The sequence below is a fragment of the Desarmillaria tabescens genome, assembly GCF_030435595.1.
Source record: "Desarmillaria tabescens strain CCBAS 213 chromosome Unknown EV420scaffold_179, whole genome shotgun sequence".
NCBI classification, from domain to species: Eukaryota; Fungi; Basidiomycota; class Agaricomycetes; order Agaricales; family Physalacriaceae; genus Desarmillaria; species Desarmillaria tabescens.
This window is the reverse complement of record NW_026848478.1, coordinates 10,604-33,369: the sequence shown is the minus strand read 5'-3', so window position 1 is coordinate 33,369 and position 22,766 is coordinate 10,604. Positions and strand designations below refer to the sequence as shown.

Here is a 22,766-nt window from a genome sequence, read left to right as displayed (position 1 = left end):
CGTCCACATCGCGCTTTTTACATCGTCTCTGTGCCAGTCGCTCGGAACGGTGTATGGTCGACTGTCCACGCACGGGGAGGATAAGTCCCTCCATGCGAGACGATGGCTGGCGTCGACTACGATGATCGTCGAGTATCAAATCGAGATGAGGGTCGGTATGGAGGGTGCGTGCAAATTTCGGGCTGGCACGTGGGACTTTAGGTCAGTACCATTCATCTCTTCGATGAGCTTTCTCAACAGTGATTTTGGTATATACATGTTCATATATTTTACGCTTTTTCTGTGGTGTGGCGTGCCGGCTCAGTGGAGAGATGCATGAGGAGGCTGACCTAAAGACCCACGCGCGCAGAACCAACAACCTCCAGACAAGTCCATACCGATCCTCATCTCGATTTGTGCACCTCTTCAGACGAATCAGACCACCATATCTTGTACTGGAGGGGCTATCCTCCCCGGGCTGACATCCTTAGAATCCTACCCTACTCCATTATCACCCAGCAGTTCCGGTCTGCCACTGTAACAGGGTGTCGGTAGGGCTATCGGCGAAGGATTTTTGTCCAGGCAATGGGGTGGAGAGCACAGAGAAAGATGTGTGCAATGCCAATCCAAATCCGGCCGTCTTCTTCGCTCCTCCGCCTCCCACCTGGCATGCGTATCCATCGACAGTGTCTCCTCCAGAATTGGCGCTTGTCGTTCTCCATGCTCGCAGGCACGCAGGTTTTTTGGCGATTGATGGTTTCCTCCTCCTGGCACTAGACACCAACTCATCCACGAAGCGAAGAGACACGACTGCCATTTTGGGAACTCGCCTCGCTCCTCCGCCTCAACATGATTCGACGTCATTGCCGGCGTTGCAGTTGGGCTATCTGGATCCAGTTCGCTGTCGGACGAGCATATGGAATCGTACTCTGTCCTTGACCACTCGCTCTTCATAACACGCATCCAGACCTTGTCCATATCATGATTTGCAGATCGTTGGAGAGGAGCGGGTCATTCCCATCTTCGTGTGTTCCAGGCCAGCTGCCGATCGCGTACCCTCTGGAAGACATGCAACCAACCTCGGTGACGGGATCATGGCGTAGGGTGCTCCAAGTCGCATGTGCACGCGACTCGGCAAAGGACTAATGAGCGAGTGCTAGCCACTACCAATGCCCAGTAGCGCTTGGATGGCGAGATGGCTCCAATACACGGAGGACAAGGAGCCTGGAAATATGATGGTCCATGGGAGGATAGGAGGGAAAGCCAGTTGCGCAGTTGAGTGATTCGAAATTGCCACGGGAACTCATGCTCATCCGTGTGCAAGGAGATGCTCGCTACCATCCCAGTCCCGCTTCGCAGCCGACACCCCTTCTCTTTTGATTCAAGACTTCGCTCTATGGGTAGTCAGAGGAGATAGAATCCCCATGTGAGTATATCGTCCTCCGCTTGGTGGATTAGACTGACCGATCCGTTACTAGCTAATACCATGGATTCTTTGCCTTCCCTCCTTTTTCTCCAGTATAGGTCCAAACTAATATCAAGATCAGTTGAAGATGGCTAGCGTATCTCGGGCCCTCTTCATCATCATCCTCAACACTCGTGTCAAATTAAATCCGTTATATGTCTCTATGCCATTTACGAGAAGAGACGACTCAGGGATGGTTCTGATACCAAGTTCAGAGCATCCATCATTTCGACGAGCCAGCAGGTTCCATGAGAAGACGTGCTCAAGGGTGGGACCTGATATGTCTTCTAAGCAAAGGGCAGGTCCGAGTTGTTTAGTGGTTTCAGTGTCTTCCTTCTCATGCCGTCGTGTCCTCATCCACATCGCCCTCACGAAAAAGGACCTTGGCACCCTCGAGAACACACACCTTCACTATAGATCACTCATCGGGATCGTACACTCCACGCGCTTCCTTGTATTGTAGTCATCATCAGGTACCTTGGTACGTCCCAAGTGGGAGTTGAACCCCTGGTGTTATCTTGGCTAGAGAATGAGTACAATATTAATAGTTGTCTCTTGCAAACATGTGCATGATCTCCTTGTTCCGCAATACGCAATCCTACTGCACGTAGATGGTAGACCTTGCAGGAAGGGAAAAAAGGTTACGTGTTGCATAATATGCTCTGATTGGGAGTCGAACCCAGTTTTCGTCCGTGTGGGCGTGTTAATCGATGTCCTATTGGAGCTTATAGGCTTGAGAATGGTCTCACGAGTTTCGTTCACTTTGGGGTAGGCAGGATTTTTGCAATCACCCACCCTTTCCTGGTACAGACACTAGTTCGTTCGTTTTGGTATCCTGTGAATGTCGGTGCCAAAACCGTGCGGGTGAAAGAGACGTGACTGTCACCATTTTGGGAACTCATCGCCCTCAACATGGTCACTCTCCCCTTGCTTTCTCCCGACCTTACCACCCACTCACACACCATCTTCATGGAGAGACGTGCGCGTGATGGCGCGACCTGGAGGTAGCAGTTGGACGACTTGTATCTGGTTTGTGGTTCTTCGAACATACGGAATCTGTTCGCTCCTAATAACACGCGTCCTCATGCGACTACCAACCTTTTGTCCATAGCGTGATTTACAGGTCGTCGGAGAAGAGAACAGGTTGTTCCCATATTCGTGTTAGCTACTGTTCATCGGGATCGTGCTGACCTGTCCATGCGGGAAATGGCACTATCTCTGTACCATGCGTCCAGATCAGCCTTGTCCTCCTGGGTCAAGAAAGTGGCGGGATCGTGACGTGGGGTATCTGTGCAGGTACGTCTGTTTGATTTGTTAGTTCGAAGAGAGGACTAACAAGCGAACGCTAGCTACTACCAACTCCTAACTCCGAGTCACTGGTTAAATGCCGCAGAATAGTGTACACCCGGGCCTGGCGGTTGTGTTGGGCAGGTCGATAGTCAAGCCTCAATACAAACTGGAATGGAGACATATTTGGGTCAGTGCGCTTCATCTTTTTTTGGCGGCTCGTTGACCTTCTTTGTAATCAGGCTGGGTTCTCGTACACCACTGGGTTCTCATCATGGAGATTTATGCATGAGAAAAGGAATCATAACAATAGCTTTATCGTCATAGTTTATACCCGCTCTCCAGGTGATTTACCAGCTGAGACAGGCAGTTCTAATTCGATACATGGTGTTGATACCACATTTTGCGGATGGGTGAGAAATTGTAAACGATTGTAGGACTCATCCGCAAGGCAAAAAAAAAACCTCAATCTTCAATATACTATTCTCTGACTGGGATTGATCTCAGGCACTGCACGCATTAACGAGTGCTCTATCAGAGTGGAGTTGGAAGGCTTCGTGATATTGGATAGGTCTCCTTCAGTGATGTCCTGCCTATTTGCAACTTGCAAATGGGTTGCAAGAGGAAACAAACGGATGGCAGGAAGCACTAGCTTCGGCCCTTGTTGGAAATTATACCCTTCTTACAATTGCCCGTCCTTTAACGTTTCAAGAGATAAACATCGCCCTCTCCTTACCCCTTCCTGAGAGCCATAGCTTCTATTCTAACTTTTGCTCGGCCTATTCCGATGAAAACCGCCGCGACTCAGTCAGGTCTATCTCATTTCGCTGCAGTGGCTTCCCAGACATCAAAATATCCAGAATCCTACTAGAGCAGCTCCCTCGTTTCGTCGGTGTCACTCATGCATCAGTCGAATGCGAATATGACCACTACAATCATAACTGCAACTGTTTATCCAATATTATCGTCCCGATCATCCTCAAAATGCCAGCGCTCGAAAGTTTTTCTATCTCAGCGTGTTCGCTAAACATTAATGCCTTCTCTTTGGACTACTCGCGGCCTTTTCTAAAGCATGTCAAGTTTGAACGTATCTACAGTCGCTCCATTTTGGAACATGCGCGTGTTGATGGCGTGCAGATAATCGAGGCACGAGGGACTCCCTTTGATTCCACGATCATGCGAACTTTGTATGGAATCTCCTCCCTTTCAGAATCGCAGCAACATCTCTTGACTCATCTCGATCTTCGATGGACATGCCCAACGACAGAGCCATCATTTTCGGAGCACTGGTACGCCGACGATGTGGCCAGCTGGTTCGCAGTACGTACCGTTAGCTAACTCTGTTTTCCTCACAATCATTCATAGGCCATATGGATGCCCCCTAAAGGATCTTTGCCCAATCTGGAAGTGCTCCTCATATTAGTTCCACTACGCAAGCCATATATAAACTATATCCTTGACAAGATTTCTACTGGAAAGCTCAAAACGTTGTGGTTTGGAACGCGCTGGGATGCTCTTTGGATGCGCGGACATGTGCCAGCTCTCTCTCACCTGACTGAATTCCGTTCTCTAGAGGAGATACTATTCCTGCCATGCAGTGGCGATGAGGTAGGTTCCTATCATTAAACCCAATTATACAGGTTTTAATTTTCATTAGTTTACCATGATATTTGACCTGGCAGAAGCGCCTCGTTTAGCTCGCGTCCACTTTCTTATCGAAATCGACATCGATGCTACGGGTCAGATAGCCAAGAGATGCGGAGCACTCAAAAGACTCTACAAACAGTTTCGTGGGCTAATCAGATAACCATAGGCTTGGAGCGAGATACCGAGGGGAAAATCACCCTTATGGAATCCAGGGCTTATGAAGAACCAGCTTGGCTCGAATTCGGGACTGCAGCAAGTGGATGGCGAGGAAAGGAATAAGTTTCCAATAATATCCTACTACGATACATCGGCCTAGTGTAGAACACCTTTGTTATGTGTAGCAGCTTGCATGTTACAAATCATTGCAATAGTAAGACGTTTGAACCCAATTTTACGTTTAAACCGATTCCGACTCAATCCTCATAGATATAACGATGGGCTAGCAGTCTGTCTGTCAGTTACCGTTGAATGAGTGTGCGATCCGCATACCATCTCCGTTCCTCCATTGCACTCGCATCTAGATTTAAGTCTCAGCTGAGAGTCGCTGTTCGGTTCCAAAAACTGAGAGCCTTGAATCTTTCGGAGTTCCTTTCGTGCGTTGAGCCTAGGCACTGGAGTAAGTGACCAGAGAGTCCCCGATGATGGCGCTTGATACACACATTGCTAACAAAGAGTTGATAAACACTGCAAATAATAAATGTGTCAAATTCGTGGGTCTACGATGAAGGACTGACATCTTGGCAGCATGAAATCGATCCCAATGAATATGAGTGTATTGGGCCAAACGAGAAACTGTGTCGGCCATGAGCTTGAGATTCTATTGCACATAGTGATTGGAATACCGTTATAAGAACGGCTGTAGAGCACATGCTGCGTACCACTGTGAGCCAGTCGCAAGGGTACCAAGATTGACGTTCACCTCGTAACCAGCCCAGATATCAGAATCAGCCGCATCAGCGCAACCAGCATCGCAATGGTGCTGAGTTTACATGATATCAATGCCATAACCTGAGAGAGGAACTGGCTAGATTACGGACTTAGGGAACATTGAAGCTGCCCTGCTTCTGTTCAGATAGTAACACATGGCGATGGCGATGATAAAATCAACTGCTGTACTCGTCGAGAACAACACGATGATTGGAGTCTACATCAGGTAAGATACGAGCCAAATGATGATTGATATGTGCTCACTCTGATGGTGGGGACTTCGGAGAAGCCGGAGATCTCGTAACTGTGGAAAGTGTCTTGGACTTCGAAATTAAGTAGTGTCAGACTTCAAGAACTTACGTCGCATGAACTAGATCTGATGAAAAGGAGAGTGTGAGGCACTCGTGGAGAGCAAGAGAAGTACGAACTTACATATTCCGGTTCCTAAAGAAGTGAATGGAAAATAATAGCTGCAGAAACAATGTAACCCTAAGGTATACGAGGTTCGCGTACCGGCATTGCACGCAGTAATGAGAACCTACAAGAGAAAGGTGCATGAACGAACAGTTGATAATCGGTGAGATGAGCATACAACGAGCCAGGGTACGATTTTATGAAAGTGTTGTCCGACTGGATATCGGTAAATGTTAGCAAAGAGTCAGGGCAAAGAAGCAATGAAAAACCTTTCCAAAGCCGCATTGCATATACACTACCAGGGACGAGCCTTGAAGTCAATGAAGCAATTAAGATTTTTGACGTAACGCACACTTGAACAGCTACTTTGAAAAAAGTCTGAGAAGTATAACAAGTTAGTTTCGTCTACTGGGCTCAATATGGTAGAATACGCACTCCAAGAAGAATATGCAACTGTCGACGAGAAGTTAACCACCAGTCTCAACGTTACAATCACAATACAAACTTTGCAGCTCCTTTCATGCCAGATAAAATCAGTTAAACAATGCAGCAAACATATAGCGTACCAAATGATTTCAAGCTGATCCATAGTGAGGAACCTGCCCACTATCCGAGTCTCAACGAGAAGGAAATACAGCGCGTGAGTGCTAATCACAACGTCTAGTGTATCTAGGATCCTGTCCTTTGTTATCAGGAAGACGTTTCAGGTCGATATGAACCCCGGGCGGCTAACCAAATGACCGCAACCTGTTCAATAAATTCCTTAGACTTCATTTGAAAGCACAAACATACAAAGCACGCACGGCGACTCGATAAAACCACCAGTCATTCGGATACTGTTTGAAGTACCAGAGCGATTGAAGATTAGACACCCCGAATAGACTATACACAGTGGTGCGTCAGTTGGCCGTCGACCGACGAAATTGAAACTCACATAGCAGAAAGAATGGCCCCGACGAGAATTCCCCCAAACGTGGCACCAAGAAGCGGGATTTGTACAGGTGCCAAAGCCATGCAGAAAGAGGGGAATAGAAAAAGAAAGAAAGAGATGACTGTTAAAAAGATGCAGTGCAGGCAGTTAACTATATCTGCCAATCATTACACGAAGGTCTTATACAGAACACATGCTGCAGAGCCATGAGGTACCGCAGATGTTTCTCATCATCACTCGCTGAGACTGGAGGGATAGGCCAGCAAGGTTTAGCCTCAATTGCGGGACCACGAAGAAGCAGATATCTCCCAGCAAGACCACATGGAAGCTGGTCACGGTACCAGGAAGAGTGAGTTGCGTGTTCCTGGTTACAATTGCAACAGAGAAAGAAATACCCACTGTCTTCATCTTATCGCAACGAAACATCATCGTCCTCCCTTCGCTGTTCAAAACTATTGGTTTAGTTTCAATACAGCAACGCACTAACAGGTGACAACGACACTTTACTTCTAGTTCGCGCTTTGCCCTTCAGTTGCTCTCGAGCGTCGATAAAAGTCATCCTTCAGAAAGGAACACTTGGCATTTCGTCCAGGCACGATTATATGCTGATAAATTAAACCAAGATGAAATGATGTACTAGGATGGGACTCAGCTACACATCTGATCGGTGAGAACATAGAATAGCGCACTGACCTCTAGCCTCCCCCCTCTTCTCGGTTTGAGATTCCGGCGCAGAAACAGCCGGTGCTTGTTTTACAGACAATTAATGTGGGCATGCAGAAGTCAGTTTCATCGTACCCACGGGCACGCCGTACTCTTGCTGTTATTCTCCATTCCAGAGTATATCATCCGTGTCCAACAGTTCGGTCTGCGGTTGATCCAAAATACCAGTCATCGAGGAGTACAGCGATTGGTTTCCTCTGCGTCATCCCTGTCAAGTTCTCTCTTTGAGCCAACATAACGGGGATGGATTAATACCATGAACAAACATTTACTGACACGGTACCAGGCTTGTCGAAGGTCGTTTATTCCCAAGATAGAAACTGCCAGCAAGCTTTTACGGGAGAACAGGAATCCCGGAATGAACGTGGAAGAGAACGACCAAGGGCCATCAAACTCGGAGCCGTTCGTCCTTCTCTTTGCAAAGTATCAAAGACAAAGACAAAATAGGTGTGCGGTCCCAAGAACATCGGGTAAAAGCTATGTCTGGCAGGTCCATGAATCAGAGTCGGAGACAAGCAAGAGAACAAGGAGAATCATGGAATGGGCATCAGGTAGTCTACTTTCCCTCCCCGTTGATGTGTATTCCATCCAGGTGGATCATCAAGGAGAAAAGATCATTCGTATTGCGATGCAATTGTATGCTGATAATAGAAGTCAATTAATGGAAGACGGTTTTAAATTAGTACGTAGATGCCAATTCTGTGGGCTGAGTGTTAGAAACGCACCATCCAGCAGTTATAGTTGCCTACATACTACAGTCTAATGTTTGATGGTGCTTTGTAGCTCAGGATATAGGATAAGGCGTTGAGAGAGGAGCACGTTGGATCTGTACGGACTTTGCGCAATGTCACATATTGATCTAGACAAAGATGGGGTTTTAAAAAGCTGCAGTGAGAGTGACCATAGATGATCGTTCCAGAGAAAAGAACACACACCGTCCCTTCCACAAACATGTGGTACTCTTCTTCAGTACATGTCCGCCTGGCAATTCTATGAATAGCTGGTCCATGATGCATGATGACCGGTGTCTTCATTGTCGTCCTTGCCGAGCATCAGCCGTCAAAATTTCCTGAACCAATCCTCCCTCCTCATCGGAAGTGAGTCAGTCCAAAGATAACCATTGAGCTAGTAGCAAGGGAAGGCGAGGGAACCACCCGTTATCTGGGGCCAGAAACAAATGGGCAGAACTGCGAGAAGGGCCGCCATTCCAAAAGCCCCCCACTCAACTTGGCAAATTGCTTCCTCTTCCGATGAGATTCGGGTCATTAGGATTGGACCGTATCTGGAGTTGTTGAAAAAGGCGATTCATAGGCGGACGCTATACATACTGTGAGTCTCTTCTTAGAACTATGTCGGATGCGCTTACCTTTAAAGATCGCACCACGAAGCCCGGGTGTACGCGCAAAGAGCGCGTGCCGCCAAAGTCTGGTCTTTTCTACAGTGCACGTTGCATGATGAAAACCGTCTAGAGCTAGGGCGCGCATAGCCTGGGTTTCTGGCGGCATTCGATCTGTCTGGACAGTCACGCCTCCCCAAGGATGGCAATTCGACAGCTCAGGGATGGACCCCCAGACGACGCGCGACAAGGGTATACGAAGAAGAGGTCGCGGTCATAGTCGTGGTGCTATTCATACGTTTCCTCCCTTCAGCATATAAAGACAACGAACACGAAACCAGAGGGAAGATAAGTCCGCAAGAGGGAGTGGAAGACAGAGAGGAGGCGCTATCATTCCATAGTATCAGTAATTGGGCCTACTAGTTATCAACCCATGGGCGTACCTAGTACATATTCAACGTCCGAGTCCTCTTTTTACAACCTGAAAACCACACCGACTATTCTTCCGTTTCTGCTCCTCCCATAAAAGCTCTGGGGTATGGAGGACTACCGCATCTTCATCAATCCCTTGAGGAAGTAAATATCGAGTTGGGAGAGCGATGAAAGGAACGTGTTGAAGTTTAAGTGTAAGTATTTTAATATCTGTAGATTTTAGGTTTTATTGAAAAAAAGTAAACAATCTCTGATAGTGTATCGGTTAGTACACGCGCCTGTCACCCAGTCGATGTTAGATGGTCGCGCGAAAGCTGGGTTCGACTCCCAGTCAGAGAGATGCCTCGCGTTGGAATTGTTAAATATTCCTTTTTAACATTATCTTGACTCTGGCGGAGCCTCGGAGGTTAGGCCCCAGTCAAAAGTCTATAGACGTGGGTGGACAGCCATTGATATCCAATGATTTACCCATGGACGTCAACAGACGTCCAAAAATGGGCCTTTTCGTAGCCTTTGCATTGATGTGTATTGTTGTTCATGGACCCGTACTGATGCTCATCTGTGTACCTCTCCAGACATCCACATACGTATATATACATTTCATGCACTACGATACATGTGATACATCATGCATACAACACTTCCTGCCCGACCACCTGTCCCCACATTGCCGCTGCAGTGTTCCATCCACCACTCGTGTGCGCGATTCGTCGACACTCAACAGAACATAGATCGAAGGCCTCGAACTGAGGAGTCGTTCTGATAATGAAGATAGTCAATATGAGAAAAAGAGGCTGAACAGAGGCATACCATGCTTAGAATGCGAGTAGGAAAGGGTTTCTGCAGCTCGTGATGAGCGCAACTGTGTGCGTCCTCAAAAATGAAAGAAAGAGATCAGTATCATGATATGGGACACTGAAGCGGCCGATATCGTACCTGGAGCATTGAAGCTAAGGCAGGGAGCCGCCGGGCGCAAGGAGCGGGTACCAAAGTCGTGTTTGAGTCGTGTAGCGACGGCGGCAAGTCCAAGGAAGGGACATTTGGAATGGAACACGTCTGTACTGCAAAAAATGCGAAAATGTGGCAGCTTATACATGAATTGAACGACAGCGACTCACCTAGGACGCACCAGCAGTGTTTCATGTGCTACTTGCTTCATATCCCTCCATATATGCGCCCAAACTGAAAAAGTGGCGACCTAAACTACAATTCAGTACGTAGATAATCGTTCTAGGATGGATGGTAAGATGGACAATACCGACAGAAACAGAATGGGCATTGGGCGACATACCATTCGATCCATTCCCAGTGATGAAGGCAGCGCGCTTTTGCTGGTCTATGATAGCAGAAACCGCACATATGCTCAAGTACCGCTTGACATGGAAGGTGAAACGAGGGCACAGAGACAGTAAGAGGCAATACGACGCCTACAACGGCAGCGACAGTGATGGTAAGAGGGAAGATAGGAGGCGTGGGAATCCTGACTTCGACTTGGGAAACTTCGCTCCCGGCTACCAACAGCAACACCATGCAGACTGCTGTGACATAGCTGTAGTGAACTTGCATAACCAAATATCCAGGAACATCGCAAACAGACCAGAGTTACGATTACTGCGAGTGGGTTCACGTATGTACGCTTCTTTCTCGTTCTATTTATGGTACATTGTCGATGAACATCGACGGACATATATAGGTAGATAAAAAGTCGACACACGTCTCTACCCATCGCCTGACGTCTCCAGACTTTTGACTGGGGTTAGGCCCTAGGGTCCTGGGTCGCACAAAACCTCCAGGGGATAAGTTACAGCTTTTTACCGATCCTTAAGTTTTCTCTCAGTGTATGTTTCGATCCGGTCTGATGGGGGAAAAGTTGCCAGTAACTAACCGGTTCATGCGCAACCCTAACTAGTCAGACCATCATCATCCTGCGTTTAAATTTTGATTTCTAGCATTATCTTTACTTGGGCGCAGGTCGGTAGGGTTCAAGCACAGTGTGGTCACCTTTTTTAAGCAGCCTGAGTCTTGACTAGAACCAGTTCGATAGCAAATGCCTCTCTTTATATCTCTTAGTCATGAGGCTGCCAGACACGTCCGACTCCAAACTTGGCTCCCTCTCCTTATCCCTGCGCTAGTTGGTATACGTCGTGTAGGATATGAATGAAGATGAAGAAAAGCGTGCCATTTTTTCCCCGAGTTCTCCGGAAATGAGCATCAAGACCAGCTGGTACATTTTATCATACTTGTCACTCAATACCAAGGCAAATGGTCATGACGAGAAAGCCCACCGAGCGCTATCCCATGTTATTATCATATTCCCAGGTTTCCAACATCACCCTGCACTCTGATGAAGCACTCGTTAATGCGTGCGCGTATGCTGGGTTCGATTCCCAGCCAGAGAATAGAGAATGTGGACCCAGGTTTTTCTCCTTGCGCATGCCAGTGCTGATGAGTCCGACAATCGTTTCTCGCCCGCTTGTAAAGTGGAGAAATGGCATTGTGTAGGTTAGAAGGCTTCACTGAGTGAGTATCGAGCCTCTGCGCCGGAACCTTCGGCCAAGAGGTAGGCACAGGTAACATTGGCTTGAGTCCCACACTGCTTGAAGAGGCGTGCATTAAGCATTTCCTCAGTGTTGGATTTCGTTCCTCAAAACAAAAAACAAAAAAATGCAGGCTTCACTGATAGGTAATTCGCAGGGTAGGCGTAAACTATCATGATTCCCTACCCCTCTTTGGTAAGCATCTTCCCGCGCAGCATCATATAATGAGAACGCAATGGTGCGCGAGAGCCCACCCCTGATAGCAAAGAAAGGTTAGCGAGTCACCAAAGAGATCCAGAGACGAAGCGTACGGACCCAAGTATGTCTCCATTCCATTTTGTTCCTCAACGCGAACTTCCATTCCCAACCCTCTACGTGCACACTATTCGACGGCATTGAACCAGGGACTCAGAGGGAAAGTCACACTTTGGGCCTTGGTAGTAGCTAGCGGTCGCTCATTAGTCTCTTCTCCGGACTGCTAAGTCAGATGCACGTACCCAGACGGAGCGCCCTACGTCATGATCTCGACATTCTGTTCAGTGTTCACCTAGCAGGGCGAGGTTGATCTGGACAGTCACACGTCTTCCAGAGGGCTACAGACTGGTACAGAGATCGTACGGCGCGATCCTGATAAACGGCAGCTCAGGCTCGCTAGAAACGCAGAGATGGGAATGACTGGCTCCTCTCCAACGTCCTGGAAATCACGCTATGGACAAGGTCGGTAGCAGCACTTGAACACGTACCATTGAGAGCGAGTGGCGGTCATCGACATTCGGAGAAGCGGGTTATGATTGCATATGCTATGTTCGTCCAACCGTGAACTGGATTCAAGTCGTCCAGCTGCCACGCCGGGTCCCACCATCAAAGCATACACAACACTCTGGCGCATTTTACAGACTATTCTTTGTGAGTCCTGGTCATCTCCCATCTAGCGAGCGAGAGACTGGCAGCTGTAAATAGCAACATCGCCCCCAGCAAAACCAACTTGGCACCAAGAGACGGTCCCATTCGGTTCAAAATGCGAATACGCGACGTCTATGGGGAACGCGGGTTATTGAAGGCGAGACTATCTTCGGAGGGTTGTGTGAACAGCACAGAGAAATCCCAAAAATGTGTTGGTCTCAAGACTCAACAGGTGGTTGAACGACGGTCACGCGAGTGAAAAAGACGCAACTGCCATTTTGGGAACTCACCTTCCTCAACATGATTGATGTCATTGTGCATCATTCTCCCTCGCTTTCTCCCAACCCTACCATGCTGAAACCACCACTCATGCGGACTGGCTACTACCTAGATCATCCATAGCAGCTGTTTTCACCGGGGACCGCATCGTCCAGCAGGGCCCGATAGCAGAACAACGTTTGTATGTCTTTACCTCGACAGTGTGAAGAGAACACTAATGTGGGCGCTAGCCCGACTGGTTTTAGTACAATTCTAAGGATTTCTGGCACTGACTATGTACCTCACCGATGTAGATGAACGAGCAAGGCCGTCGAGCTCAAATCGAGACTCTGATAATAATGGGATTGCACTTTGGAGATAGGGATGCTTGTTTCGGTCTGGTAGCTCCTTGTGCACTAGTCTTGTCGAGGTCAGTCCCCTTCATATCTCTGGTGAGCTTATTCTGACTTTTATCTGGTATCAGCATGCTGAAGAGAGTTATGATGGCCCCAACGCTGCACCTTCAAGTTCGAGGAAGCAACGTACATCAATCCCTGTTTGTTCTCGGTACGGTACCGCAGCTGAATGAAACAACCTGATTTAGACGATTAACCTTCTTCGTCCGTGCCTCTTTCTCTCCTGGTCACGCTATCAGCTCAAGCTCGAGATCCATAGATTCAGAGACAACTGAGTCAGGGAATGAGCGCTAGCAGACATCACCAACACAGCAAAGTCCTATATGTCTGGATTCACATCGGCATTCGGTACTGATGCGAGAGAGGGGTTCGACCCCCTATCAGAAAATTATACGTACGTGTGTGGGAAATTTTGCTTGTCTCTCAACACGCGCGGGGGGTAATAGGTCGATGTCGGTTCTAGCCCCAGTAGGGGGAAGGCTGAGCATTCCCTGTCCAGTGTCCAAGGTACTCAGCCCAAACGGAAGCACGGCCATCACGATTTGCAATAACATGGTTCGATGGCTTGACATCCCAATTCTATTTCGACCCCCCGGGGCCAGATATGTCTTTCTCCTGGCTATGGAGCGGCCAGACCTTTCTGCGGTTGACATAGAATCGCCAAATGGTCAGAGTTCCATGGGATTTCTCCCACGAGTGGCGAGATATTTGCTACTTATGACAACCGCCTCGGGATCTGAGACCTCAGAAAGGCGCTGACCGCTAACTTAGACTGTGATTACTGCCTTTTATGTCTGAGCAGCAGTTATGTGCAGTAATAAAAGGCCCGATTGCCTTCCCTCGTCTCCGTATCCAAACTTCCCTCAGCCCAATCTACTTCAAGATGTTATCCTCCACTTCGCATTGGCCACTGCTACCGCTCTTTCACACCCCACGAGCCTTGTGGCCACAGCGCATGGCAAGCTTGCCAGTGGACCCGGCTGTTCCTTATTGGGACCTTGTGCCGATGCCAAAACCAGCACCACAAAACGACAGTCCGGTGGTGGTGTGATCTGTTCCGAAAACCGCTGCTCTCACTTAGGTATGTATATAAACGAGTCTTCGCACCATACATTGACGCTGCGTAGGACGACATCTATTTGTACGCCGTTCACACCTGACTTATTCGACGCATCACTCACGGCTTCGGGTCTCCAGGCAGAACATCGTCAATGCAAGCGGCAAAAGGCGCCAAGGGGGACGTTCCTCGTTAGTCTGTACCATCTCATACCGGATCTAACTCACGCCCGAACTGTCCAGATTGGACCAACTGTAAATGTTGTGAGGGTAGTGGATGTATATACGGAGACGCGGAGGTAGCAGCGATCTGGAGGGGTCATCAGGTCGCTTCGTGAGTATCTACTCCCCAGTGAATGGCGAATTTGGTTGACTTTGTATACAGGTATACACGATCGCATAAAGATCTGGTTATGCTGCCCTCTGACCAAGGTATGTTAGCTTAGCTCGATAGCATGAGATTTCTGATTTTGGGATGTCGATAGTGTTCACATAGTACGTTCCTCGCCAATCGATAATGGATTTGCCAACTCAGACTTTGCAGCGACCCTGGAGAAAATCCTCGGAGTCAAAATCGCGTTTATGCGACCTCCACTCAGCAGTTCCAACGATAACGTCTTGCAAGTAATCAGAGTGTGATTTCTCCTTTTTTCTCCCTCTCAGTTTCTCGTATCATTCTGGAGACTCTGCGATCCACCGTGGCTAAGCGGCCTAACACGATCTTGACTCTGAACCATGAGACTGTTGGTGAGTAGTTGCCAGCCTAACTTCTTACTTTACATCTAACTGTGATTCACCTAGAAACTACTAGCACCGCCATTCTCCCGCATGCTTTCGAGGTCCTACAAGGCGCAGGCTACAACCTCGTGATTGTTGCTGAGTATCTTGGCTTGCCGCGTTGGAACGCTTGGTGCTACGAAAGATGTGCGTGTTTGGTTCAGTTTTTTTTTTTTTGAGGGTTGGGTGCTAATTGCTGGGGCGGTTGTAGGCTTCGTGGACGTGTTAATCCGCCATTGTGTGGTGTAGACGAACTATCTCACTACACGGATTTGGACATCCGTATTTTTTATTTTAGCACCCACTACTTTGTAAATACCATCACGATTTCAATAGCGAGTTGTCTTCTCCAAGTACCATCATGCATTGGGAAGATCGCAAGCCGTTATCGCGTTTCATTGCATATTCCGCCTCAAACCCACCTTCAAGCCAAGGAGAAGATAGCAGAAATTGCCTTGCCTCTATCATCTCTCCATACCTCTCCAGTCATTCCAAATCGTGATGCGGCTCTACGCCAATCGTTAACCAGGGGAATGTATATCGAGCCAGGCAGCGTGTTTGGACAGGGAATAATACTGCGTGCTGACTTACAGATGAGTACCGTCCGTCAATCCCATTCTAGTAGGTTTGCGGATAGTATATCTACACAGCCGGGTTCGATTCCCAGTCAGAGCTCATCCCATGTCGATACAGGTTTTTACTCCTACGGTCACAGGTATACGAATCTTGCCCTCCCGCGCGCGGGAGACAACCCGTAACCTCGAAACGGAAAGCAAAAAAATTACCGAGAAAGGATACTGAATTTTCTGACGGGGAGTCGAACCCTCTCACGCAACACCGAATGCCGGTGTGCAATACAGACGTTATGGAGCGAGTGGCGCCTGTTCCTCGAAGCTAAGTTGTGTGCGGACGAAGGTTGACAGAGTCGAGGGAATCGCCCGAGTCGATATTCTTCATTGCATGCAGGGAAACGACGCATTTTGCGTGTAGTCATAACTCTTCCTCGTGCTGATACCGGATGAAAGTTAGAATAGGTTCACTAGGGAATGAAGGATACTGACCTAAAGACCCTCACTATTGGCGGTGTACACAGTCGCCACCAGCCATCCCTCGCATTGGTAGTAAAAAGAGTCAGGCTAGCACTCAGTCGTCAGTGTTCTCTTCAGACTGCCGAGTCAGATGCACGTACCCTTCTACCCGGTTCAATGAAAAACAACGCTGTCCCCAGGGAGAACTACACGGACCCCGCCTGGTGCCGAAGGAGGAACACGAACAATGCGGTATGGACGAACAGCTCGTCTAGTGCAGGAAAGAGATGTCGAAGCCGGGGCTCCTCTAGTCTAAACGACTCTCGAAGCCCAAGCGCCTTCTCTTCATGAGCTCCAAGACGTGATCCCGTTCGAGTACGCGGTGTTACATGTTATGGGTTGTCGATTTCCGTGGATAGGAGGGTGATGCGAACAGATGGGAAGAATCATGGGTAAAGCCAAAGGAGAGGATGCTCGTCGTCGATATGCTGGCATGTAACCACCCTGACGCGAGAAGCCATGGCTTGACGCATGGAGGTTCCACGCCCAATCAAAAGCCAGCCTCCTCCCAGCCTCTTTCAGAATCGGTGCTTGTCGCTTCCTTCAGGGCCCTTCTTCCTGATACAGACACTAGTTCATCCCTCCTTGGTATCCTGTGAATGTTGGTGCGAAAATCGTGGTGGTGGTGTCGACGGGATCATAGGTTGGTTGAAACTTGTGATACGCGTGGCGGAACGAAAGAGACGCAGCAACTGCCATTTTGGGAACTCATATCATTCCTCCGCCTCAACATGAACGTGCACTACTGTCCCTCGCTTTCTTCTAACCCTTCCATCTACAAAAACACCACCACTCACACTCGATTCATCCACATGGAGAGACAATGTATGCTTCGATAGTAGGTAGCTGGCGCTGCAGTCGGACGACCTGAATCCGGTTTGCGGTTGGACGAACATACAAAATCGTACCTCGTCCTCCGAATGTCGATGGCTACCACTCACTCTCTAAACACGCGTCCAGACCTTGTTCATAACGTGATTTGCACGTCATTGGAGAGGACGGAGCGGGTCGTTCCCACCTTCGTGTGTTCTAGGCTCGCTGCCGTTCACCAGGGTCGCGCCGATTTGTCTATGCAGGAAATGGTACTGTCTCCGTACCAGTCGCTCGCCCTTAAGAAGAATGATGTACTCGTGCGACCGTCCAGGTCAGCCTCGTCCTGCTGGGCGAAGAGAATGACAGGATCATGATGCAGGGCGCTCTGAGCCATCCATCTGGGTGCGTGTATGCGACTCAGCAATTCAGAGAGAGGACTGATGAGCTAGCACCAGCTGAACAAATGACCGCGTTACCCAGTGCCAACTGACGATCCAAGGGCGGCTCTGTCTCCCAGTCCTGATTCGAAATCGTCGGATTGGCAATGGCTGTTGGGCGGGTCGATAGTCAAATGAGATACAGGCTCAATATAAACTGGAGTAGGTACATAATTAGGTCAGTACGCTGCGTCCCTTTTTGGTGAATCGCTAGGTGACTTGCTAACATTCTTTGCTATCAGGGTGGGCAGTCGTGCACCGCTACATTTAAGTCGTATGATACTGTTTAAAGAGTTATCCAGAGAGGGATCATAATAATAGCGGTATCATGATAGCTTGCGCCCATTCGGCAAATTATCTACTAGGCAGGCTACACGCTACCATTTCTCCACTTTACGGATGGACGAGAAACTTCAAACGATTGTAGTACTCATCCGCGGAGGAAAAGGATAGATCTGGTCCACCGACTTATTCTCTGACTGGGGATCGAACCCAGGCGCAGCACGCATTAACCAATGCTCCATCAGGGTGGTGTTGGGAGGCTTCATGATGCAGAACAGGTCTCCTCCTTTCTTGGCCTGACTATTTGCCTCTTTATGCGAGGAATTTGAAACGGGCGAACGACAGAAAGCACTAGCTCTGGAGAACGAGGGGAAAAAAGGCACGCTTTTCTTCATCTTCCATCGGGAGTCGAACCCGAACTAATTTAAAGGTCTGTAATGGGTACTCCAAGTCGAGATACGTACGGAAAGACGATTATAGCTGACATCTCTCTTTCTCAAATAATGTGATGTCTTTTCTTATGAGGTGTCATTTCTGCATTGGCCATTGGCGCATCTGCGGCAGTGCGCAGGATTCTCCACGTGAATGTTTGTTTAGGAATGGGTGGTCTCGAAACGCATCTACTGGCCAAAAAAAAAAAAACCCATGACATCCTCTCCCATCGATATCTCAAATCCAAGTTCGAGAATACACACGGATGGTGTGAACGAGTCTCGTCTCTTCAAGCGTTGCAACCCTTACTGACTAGCGCAGGAATACGGCTTTGAAAGACAACCAGACCCCATCAAGACTCGAGTCGTTTCTTCAACGCAAAGTGGACTTGGAATGGCGGGAGAGGGTTATGTTTGAGAGACATGAATCCTCCACTGTCCAGGGGTGGTAAAATACCGACTGAGGAGGTTAACTGCCCGAATCCGCACTGTGGGTTTCGTATGCAACCCTGGTGAACGATGCTCGGCGCTCGCAAAATAAAATTTTGCACAGAAGTCAAGTAATACTACCAAAAATAGTGAACCCAAAGACAACTGCTTCGACTGGAAATCGAACCCAGTGTTTCCACGTTAGTAAATTTACTACTAACTGATGCACTACAAGAGCTTCTTCAACCGGATTTCAGTAATGTCTATATCAGATATCGAACTGCTCCACTACCACCAGGATGCTCCTTTTATCACACCCACAGCCTCCCAATTTGAAGATGCAGTAGTCCGTTCTCATGGTAGGAGGAACAGTCGGTGGGAGTTGGCCTTGGCAGGTACGTGCATCTACTTGGACTAAGTAACTTGAAACCAACTATGGAATCATAGCGCTTCTTCGCTGTCTTCCATTCCTTCTGGTGAGTTTATCCTCCCTCTTGTCTCGTATTATTTGTCTTTATATGCTTGAAGGGAAGAAATGTGTATGAGTAGGACCACCGCGACAACCTTGCATGCATCTGCCGAACCGCCTTCCTCGACAACACGTCATTCCATCCAAAGGCGACAGTTAGCGATTGAACGCCGCCAGAAACCGAGAATATACGCGCACCGGCTCGAGATTTTTTTTTGAATGCACCGTAGGGATTCGGGAAGCAAGGATGTCGGCGACACCTGTTCTTTGCGTATACACGGACTTCGTGGTATGATATCTAAAGGTAAGCGCGTCTGATTGGGTCCTAAGAAAAGACTAACAATATGCATAGTGTCTGCCTATGAATCATCTTTTTCAGATAAGGTCAAATCCTAACAACCCGAATCTCACTTTTCAACTTCCGAGTCGGAAGGGGAAGTAATGAGTGGGGGGCGGGGCACTTGGAATGGTGGCCTGTCTTGCAGCTCTGCCCGTTTGTTTCTAGCCCTGCATAACGGGCAGACGTTTCCCGTCCTTCATTGCTACCAACTTGGGATTCGGGAATGAGCCGTCAATGCTCCTTGATAGTATTCTATCTTGGGAACAGGACACTTTCGACAGAGCCTTCTATACGACCGAACAGCGGATACTTGTTGTGGTACCTTTGCAGTAACCTTTTCCATCCCTGTTACGGTGGCCCAAAGATACGGACTCATACCGTGTTTCGATGTATATTAGCCCTGCCAATCCAACACTTCAAGGGTCCCCGCTAATACAGTATTATATAGAACTCAGAACAAAGGGTGCATAGGCTCATGATACGTCAATCCACATCCAAGTCATCTAGGCATGCCACGCTAGCCTTGGACAACAGAAAATCCTCCAAAATTGCTTTTCCCAGCACGGTCTGCCATCTAGGATCGGTCAAAGGTGGTGGTTCCACATAATCTTCTCCTTCAACTCCCAACTCCTCCATCATGTCGAGGATGTCATTGTGGTTATAATCTTCACATATATCTCCGCCTAGGAGATTTACCTGCATCGAGACACGAAAATGCTCTCTGAGAAAATTATCAGCTGGGAGTCCCTCGCAGTCTCTACCGACCATATGAGATGGTAACAGTGACTGGGCAGATCCCATGTCTCGAAAGACGACGACACGATGACCGTCCTGACGAAGAAATAAGTAGGTACACGCGTGTTCATATAGCAATAGGGGTCAGGGCTTACATCGACATCAATGCTGAAAGCATTACCGATAAAAAATGGTATGAGACGCTTGTGCATGAATCCCGCATTGGATGCCACCTTGAAGAACTCGGGAGAGGGTGGGGGCGGGTCTTCAGCTGTCTTGTAGTAGAATAACTACGATACCGTCAGCACCAAGTCGCACGAGAATCGGTGGACTTGCTAGGTAAAAGAAGTCCGGCGGGAATACCCATACCAGCCCCACGTCGTCTGGGGACATAATACCGGTGACGAAGCACCGGTGGTGATCTCTTTGCATGACAGCTTCTGCCACAGGGGGTACCACATCAAACTGGGCGGCAAATCCTAAGGATGAGCTTGCACGAATAAAGTGAATGAAAAACCATACCAAGGTCTCTAGATCCTTTCCGGCTGGCATCATTTCTGGAAATGACGCAAGTTGCGTAAACACGGTGATTTCAGGGAAGGCTTGCTTGCCATCTGCACTTGGTAATGAATATGTATAAAGGTAAAAGTTAACGGAGTACCTGGCCAATACCAGGCGTAGTTGCCAGCGGGAAGTGATTCCGTAGAAGCCGCTGAGATTTCTTCGCCTTTCAGTTCAATTGCATATGACAGTATACCGAATCGGCATATGGTGACTGGATGAAAGGTAAATGGTGAGACACGTCAAGCTATCAAGCGTATCCAGCGGTGGAGGGTGGCGCTTGATACCGGGGTGAGGCTTTGATTCAGTCCTAAGTAAAATTTCGTCAAAGGTCGTGCTGGTGGCTTGATTGTCATACCCACCAAGAACCAATCTTGTTGGTGCCGTTGTCGAGAAAATGAACGTATCACGTTCTAGTCGTGCAGATTTTTTGGACAGAATGTGCGAGGTGGCCATCGTTGTTTGCAATCACTGAGACGACCGTGACTCCGAGACCGTCTTTAAGTGGCTATGATCCAGATCCAGTAGCGGCAGCTGCCGGGTCCCCGATTTTTATTGAAGGTTGAAGGGGTGGTATCTATCCTACTGCCCCTCTCAAGAACTCACATCCCCACACGTATAATTCTCTGACCGGGAGTCGACTTTCGAGGCCCATTGCCTTCTCCCAGTTTACACAGCTTCGGTCCGGGTTCGGCTCCCGATGAAAGACAATGTCCTCCATGTGTTTTTTTCCCTCTCTCTCTGGAATAAGGATGGTATTCTTTGTGGTCAATGATCAAGACGAGAAACCCATCTCCGGAAGAGACCTGTCCTACATTTCCAGCCTTTTGACGTCACTAACAGCAGCTGGCCTAGATACTCAGCTGACCTCGACAAGACTAACGCACAAGAAGCCACCAGCCCGCAACAAGCATGCTACCTCCAGAGTCCGAATCTATTCCGATCCTCATCTCGATTCGAGCATACATGACTCGACGGCCTTGCTCGTTCATCGACACCGGCGAAGCACATAGTCGGCGCCAGCTACCCTTTGAATTGGCAGTAATATGTGTCGGGAAAGCGCTCACTAGCACTCATTAGTGTTCTATTCAGACTGTCGAGTCAAAAACACGTACCTTGTGATGAAAACGCTGTCCTGCGATCGGGGTCCTGTTCCGTTAACCAAATTCATACAGAAGGACGACGCAGTCTCTGGTGAAAGCAGCTGCTATGGACGATACCGATAGCCAGTCCACATAAGCGGTGCTTTCAGGATAGTAGGGCTAAGAGAAAGTGAGGGAGAGTGTCCAGTGAAGCTAAGGATCACGTTGAGGCGGAGGAACGAGGCGAGTTCCCAAAATAGCAGTCACGTCGCGTCTCTTTCACCCGCATGTCACTCAACCACCCGTTGACACCATCACGATTCTGGCTCTAGCGTTCATAGGATACCAAGCAGGGACGAACTCCTATCGCGAAGATGGTATCGCCTTCAATCACCCACGTTCCCTACCGACAACCACGTACTCGCATTTCGAATCGAACGGGACCGTCTCTTGCTTATCAAGTTCGGTGCCAAGTTGGTTTTGCTAGGGACGACGTTGCTTTTTGTGCCAGTCGCTCGCTGGATGGAAGAATAGTCTGGAAAAATGCATCAGTGGGGGTGGCGTGTGTTTTGATGGCGGGACCCGGCGTTGCAGTTGGACGACTTGGATCCGGTTCGCGGTTGGACGAATATACGGAATCGTACCCCGTCCTCCAAATGTCAATGTCCGCCGCTCGCTCTGACGCGCGTCTCAGTGTCGCTACGGACCGTGACCATAGCGTGATTTGCAGGACGTTGCAGAGGAGCGAGTCTCTGTTCGAGTCGCTCGCCCTCAAGAATGACGTTCTCCTGCGGCCGTCCAGATCAACCTCGTCCTGCTGGGTGAAGAACACGGCGGGGTCATGGCATGGGGCATCTGTCTCCGTACGTTCATCACACTTGGAGGGTCGAAGAGAAGACTAATGAGCGATTGCTAGGTACTACCAATGCCCAAAGTACGACTTTCCCTCCCAGTCCCTGGTCCAATGCCATCGGATAGTGCGTGCGCAGAAGAGTGGAAATGGTTCGCGTT

The 22,766-nt window shown here is 48.7% G+C and overlaps 1 protein-coding gene and 1 non-coding gene across 2 annotated transcripts; one reads left to right on the top strand and one right to left on the bottom strand.

Moving 5' to 3' along the window:
* Positions 1-9,388: 9,388 nt before the first annotated feature.
* Positions 9,389-9,480, top strand: EV420DRAFT_t334. Its single transcript has one exon. It is a non-coding gene; the product is annotated as a tRNA-Asp (tRNA).
* A 125-nt stretch (positions 9,481-9,605) lies between these two features.
* On the bottom strand, positions 9,606-10,707 carry EV420DRAFT_1488527 (uncharacterized protein; the record flags this gene model as incomplete). Its single annotated transcript, XM_060470621.1, has 7 exons — positions 9,606-9,748; positions 9,778-9,900; positions 9,952-10,014; positions 10,078-10,202; positions 10,260-10,323; positions 10,433-10,514; positions 10,573-10,707. The coding sequence occupies 7 exons, from the start codon at positions 10,705-10,707 to the stop codon at positions 9,606-9,608; spliced, it is 735 nt and encodes a 244-aa protein (XP_060321797.1).
* Positions 10,708-22,766: the final 12,059 nt, after the last annotated feature.